Here is a 5,199-nt window from a genome sequence, read left to right as displayed (position 1 = left end):
TATATATATATATATATATATATATATATATATATATATATAAAAATATATGAACAAATGTTTTTACCTATGTTACAATTCTTCAACATCGATAGATTCGATTTCGGAAGCGATGTTCGGAAATGGAACGAAGTAAAAAAAGAAGTGTAGGATCACGTTATATATATTGTGCTCTTACAGAATTCGTGCGCAATAAGTCATTTATGACTTGATGTCATTTATATGATATTTTTAATGAATTTTAGAGTTTATTACTCGCAGTAAATTAATAGTAACTAGGTAAAATTAAATATTCCGTTCATGAATATAATTTTTGCTCAGCGTACATCAACGATATATTCAACTCGTATAATTTTCTTAATGATCAGAATTCTTCAATGAAGCAAGATTATATATAAAAAATATATAATGAACTGATCACTTAAAGTCACAATATAATTACATTGTTCCTAGTTTCTCGTCTATCTTCATCTTTTTCTATGACTTCCTATTAGGACATAATGCCTCTTTCAACTTTTATCAGGGGAGCCTATCTCCCATTTTGGACGTGTTCACGAATGTAACGTGGCGTTTCTATTCTTAATCACTCAGAATCAAAATTAAAATCGATCATGTGACGTGAATTGAATATTGCTAGCTTTGATCAGTGGGATAGTAAGTACCTAAGTGTTACTGAACGACCTGAATAAACCCTTTGAAAGGATAAATACGTATATATGTATTATACATATATATGTATTAGTTGTAAATCTGACTGATAACATAAATACAACATATTTTGATCCTTTGTAATTTTTTAAATTTTTGATTATGTTGTAAATTATGTTGAAGATGGCTCAAGTCTAGTCCGAAATATTCAACTTATATTTTATTTATTAATTAAAAATGTGATTTGTTAATTTGTGTACTATTGCTCCTTTATTGCGTGACTCCTATAATTCATTTTTTATTGCATATTTATTAATCTATATATACTAATTATATCATTAATAGTAGTGTACTAATCTTACGTCTTCAAGGCGCTGAAGTTTATTGAAAAAGTATACTAAAATATTCATGAAAAGTTGGACTGAATTCAATCAAGATCGAGGTATTAATCTCTCTGCAAATTGAGCAGGATAGATTGCATGTATTACATTTATATGTCTTATTGCTTGAATATTATCAATATGTTTAAGTTGCGATGCATTCATATATTTCTGAATTATATGCATGAAAATATAATATTTTAATATATAAATACAAATATTTTAAATATACACAGTGCGACAAATATGTTCCCGGACATGAACCACACTCAGCAACCAGTGGCGACATCTGTGCGTTCAAACATGCATTTTAAAGGTTGAACATTTCTCTATCATCTTTCAAAGTTTCATTCATTTTAGTTGACATATAACGAAGATATGACAGTTCATGTTAAACAAGATTTTGGTCGAGGTAGAAATTTTAATATGGAACAAAGAGCAATGATTAAATTTAACGCAAAACTTGGTAAAAATGCAGAAACATTCCGATTGATGCAACAAGTTTACGGCAGTCATTGTCTAGGTCATACAACTGTTTTTGAGTGGCATAAGCGTTTTTTGGAAGGCAGAGAGACCCTTGAAGATGACAAAAAATCAAGACGGCCAATTTTGGTTCGAACACCTGAAATCGAAAAAGTACGTGATTTTGTTGCAAACGATCGCAATGCATCACTAAAAATGATGGAGGAGACTTTAAATATCAGTAGAGAAACGATTCGAACCATATTACATGAAGATTTGGGTAAAACGAAGGTTTGTGCGAAGTTTGTTCCACATACATTAAGAAGTGTGTGGAATGAGAATCAATCATTCCAGAAACATCGTTGCAGCCGCAGAAAATAATCCAAACTTCCTAAAATCAATTGTTACGGGTGATGAAACATGGTGCTGATCCAGAAACTAAGCGTCAAAATGCGGAATGGAAGTCAAAAAATTCACCACAAGCAAAAAAAGTACGAAAAATTCCATCAAAAATCAAGACAATGCTCATCACATTCTTTGATAGCAAAGGTATTATCCACAAAGAGTTTGTTCCAACTGACCAAACAATTACTGGTGCATATTATCTCGAAGTTTTAAAGCAATTGATGGGCAAAATTCGTCGTATTCGCCCCAAATATCGTGATCCAGAAGATCTTTGTTGCATAATAATGCACTGAGTCACACTTCATTGATTGTTCGTCAATTTTGGCTCGAAATCGTATCTCTGTGTTAAACCATTCACCGTATTCACCTGATTTGGCCCTCTGCGACTTCTCATTATTCCCAAAATTGAAATTGAAATTGAAAGGACGCTTTTTTGATCACATTTCGACTATTCAATCAGCTTCTACACAGGCACTAGAGGCAATTCCGCAAACTGAGCTAGAACATGCATTTGAATCGCTGTATTGAATAACAAGTGTATTGAAGCCAGAGGAGAATATTTTGAATAATAAAACCAAAAAATATGCATATTTGTTGTTTTAATTATGATTTTCAGGCCCTGTCCGGCAACATATTTGTCGTGTAGATATTTTTCGTCGTGTAGATCGACTGTGTAGATATTTTTTTAGACAATATATTGGATTGTTCGGAAAGTTTGTGCCGCAAAAGATTTAAATTTAATAAATAAAATTCAAATTTAAATTTCTGCGTTTCAATTTTCCTTCAAAATCGGCACGAACTTTCCGGACAACCCAATACTTCATAGTTTATCTTGCTTCTTATTAGTATAGTTGTTAATGTGATACTGTGCCTAAATAACATTCCCTGATAGCATCGTGTCTGACAAACTGTCACTAAGATGTTACTTCTTAGCTTGTGATGTCTGTGTAGACAGAATTTGTTTAATAATTATGTACTGTGCGTACTAAAAAGTTCTAAAAACTCTCTTCTTTTATAATGCATGCCTAAAAGAAATAACATGCTTTATTGTATTGTATATGCATGTCTATAATTAAATAAAATGCTCATTTTATGTTCTCATTCTAATTTTATCTTTTAAAATGTAATAGGGACATGATATGAGACAAAACAGAAGGCTTTAGCTTTGATGCTGTATAAAATGATAGAGAAGCATGCTTACACGTGTTTACGAGAAGTTTTTTCTGATATTCCATACATACGAACTTTACAATTGATGCTTCAAAAGATAGCCCTGGATTTGAACTCTTTGATTTTGTGATTTGAAGAACATTGTCTCGAAAAATATTAAATAAAGGCTGCGTTCTAACTCTTAACTCTTGCAATATGCACGAGCATTTGTTCTTATTTAACATTTGATAAACAAGAATGAAATGATTCCTCAAGCGTTGTGAGCGTTAAATGGAACGCAGTCAAAGTATGCATACTAATGAGATTTCAATTCAATTAAATGTTACATATGATCGAAAGGATACCATATGTAGTTTTGAAGATTGGGGCAATAAGCGTATTAATAAATTTGAAGATCACGTATTGGTTTTTATGCTGCGTGGATTAAACACGGACTGGAGAAGCTTATCTCTTTTGCGCCAAAATGACAAACGTACAATTAATATGCATTAAAGAACACATGCATACACGAAGCAGGCTTCCATATCGTAGCGACTGTGTCTGGGATCTTCAAATGTTTCTGCAATGAAGCAGTTACTACTGCAGGCAGAAATGGAGCGCCATTTAGAAGGAAAAATACAAGATAAGTAATATCTACTTATAAATGTAGTAATATGTAGTATATGACAGTAGTATACACAAATATCTTACGAAATGAATATTTAATTTGCAGCTCCAATTTACAAAATCGGAAATTACGAAATTGCTCATTTATTTAATTCTTCACATCTAATAAAGTGTTATAGAACAGTTTATTGACAAAAGATCTAGCAAGTTTGCAACACAAGCTTTAGGAAACGGTAGCGAGCTATATGCTATTGAAACTTTCGCAGATTAAAATGTAAATAGTAATATCATAATTGTAATAGAAGTATACACATGTATATCATTTTTAATGAAAATATTGAGAATAAAATTATTTTATTTAAAACAGATATAGTAATAATGGAAGACAATAGCATGATTCGAATAGATAAAAATGATATTGCAACATCGGAAACTATTAATTTTTGTAATGATCTGTTCGATGTACTCAGTAAATGGTACTTCGACTAGTGATAATGAATTACGATGTGAAATAACTACGAATAATGCACACCATGCATTTTGGTGAACACAAAAAACATACTAAAAAGTATGTTATATAGATATAGACAAGACTACGTGAAAAATTGTTAAAACAACTAGCCCTACATTAAAAAATTGGCTCTTAATCGTGAAAGGTTTCGAAAAACTGTGGGAGATATTGAAATGTAAGTATGATTTTATGAGTCTAAAAGCGCATTATTGTAATAGAAAATTATTGTAATAGAAATTATTGTAATAGAAAACTTTTTCGGTCAAGTAAAGAACCATGCTATTAGAAATGCAAAGTCAACACCTTGGCAATTTGAAGACTCATAACTTAACTTTATTAGTGAGCAACATGAAGTCTATTAGATAAATTGCGAAGTCGATGAAAAATATTTAGAATCTGAATCTGAATCTGAATTTCAAATTGTCGAAATGTATAATATTAGCGAAAATAATGATAATAATGAATCGCTTGAAATGGAACAAGTAGATGCTCGCAACGATTCATTTTTATTAAATCATGGCGATAACATTGTTAGCGCTATTAAAAAACGGTTTAACAATTGTGAAGAACAATGTTTGCAATAGTAGCCTTAGAAATAACAACTGTTTAATTTGTATGAAAGCAAGTTATATGTAGAATATTGAAATTATTACAGATGCGAAGCCATCAACGTAATATTTTCAAAGTTACTATACACTTTGAGAATTGGACAATAAACGTGGATTGAGTGTGTAGAACACCGTGCCAACATGTTTATGATGATTCGAATAATTGTTGTTAAAATATTAGTATGGTGGTGCAATAAACAAAATTTCTTAATGCGTAATATGAATGATCATAGTAATGTTTATTTATATTATACAAATATTAATCAAATAAAGAAAGCGCACGAAACATACAAAGCTAATAAATGTAAAATGAAAACTTTGGTAAACGAATATAAATTATCTGTGATAGAAAGAATGAATAATTAAGTGAGCGAGCGAGCGAGAGAGAGAGAGAGAGAGAGAGAGAGGA

The 5,199-nt window shown here is 30.9% G+C and overlaps 1 protein-coding gene across 1 annotated transcript; it reads left to right on the top strand.

Annotated features, from left to right (window-relative positions):
- Positions 1 to 1,274: 1,274 nt before the first annotated feature.
- On the top strand, positions 1,275 to 2,541 carry LOC105622577 (putative uncharacterized protein FLJ37770). Its single transcript, XM_012203992.1, has 3 exons — positions 1,275 to 1,319; positions 1,389 to 1,781; positions 2,512 to 2,541. The coding sequence occupies exons 1-3, from the start codon at positions 1,275 to 1,277 to the stop codon at positions 2,539 to 2,541; spliced, it is 468 nt and encodes a 155-aa protein (XP_012059382.1).
- The last annotated feature ends 2,658 nt before the right edge of the window (positions 2,542 to 5,199 follow it).

This window comes from Atta cephalotes (assembly GCF_000143395.1).
Source record: "Atta cephalotes unplaced genomic scaffold scaffold00046, whole genome shotgun sequence".
In the NCBI taxonomy this organism is placed as follows: Eukaryota; Metazoa; Arthropoda; class Insecta; order Hymenoptera; family Formicidae; genus Atta; species Atta cephalotes.
The sequence above is the reverse complement of the archived record's forward strand: the minus strand, read 5'-3'. Positions and strand labels throughout refer to the sequence as shown.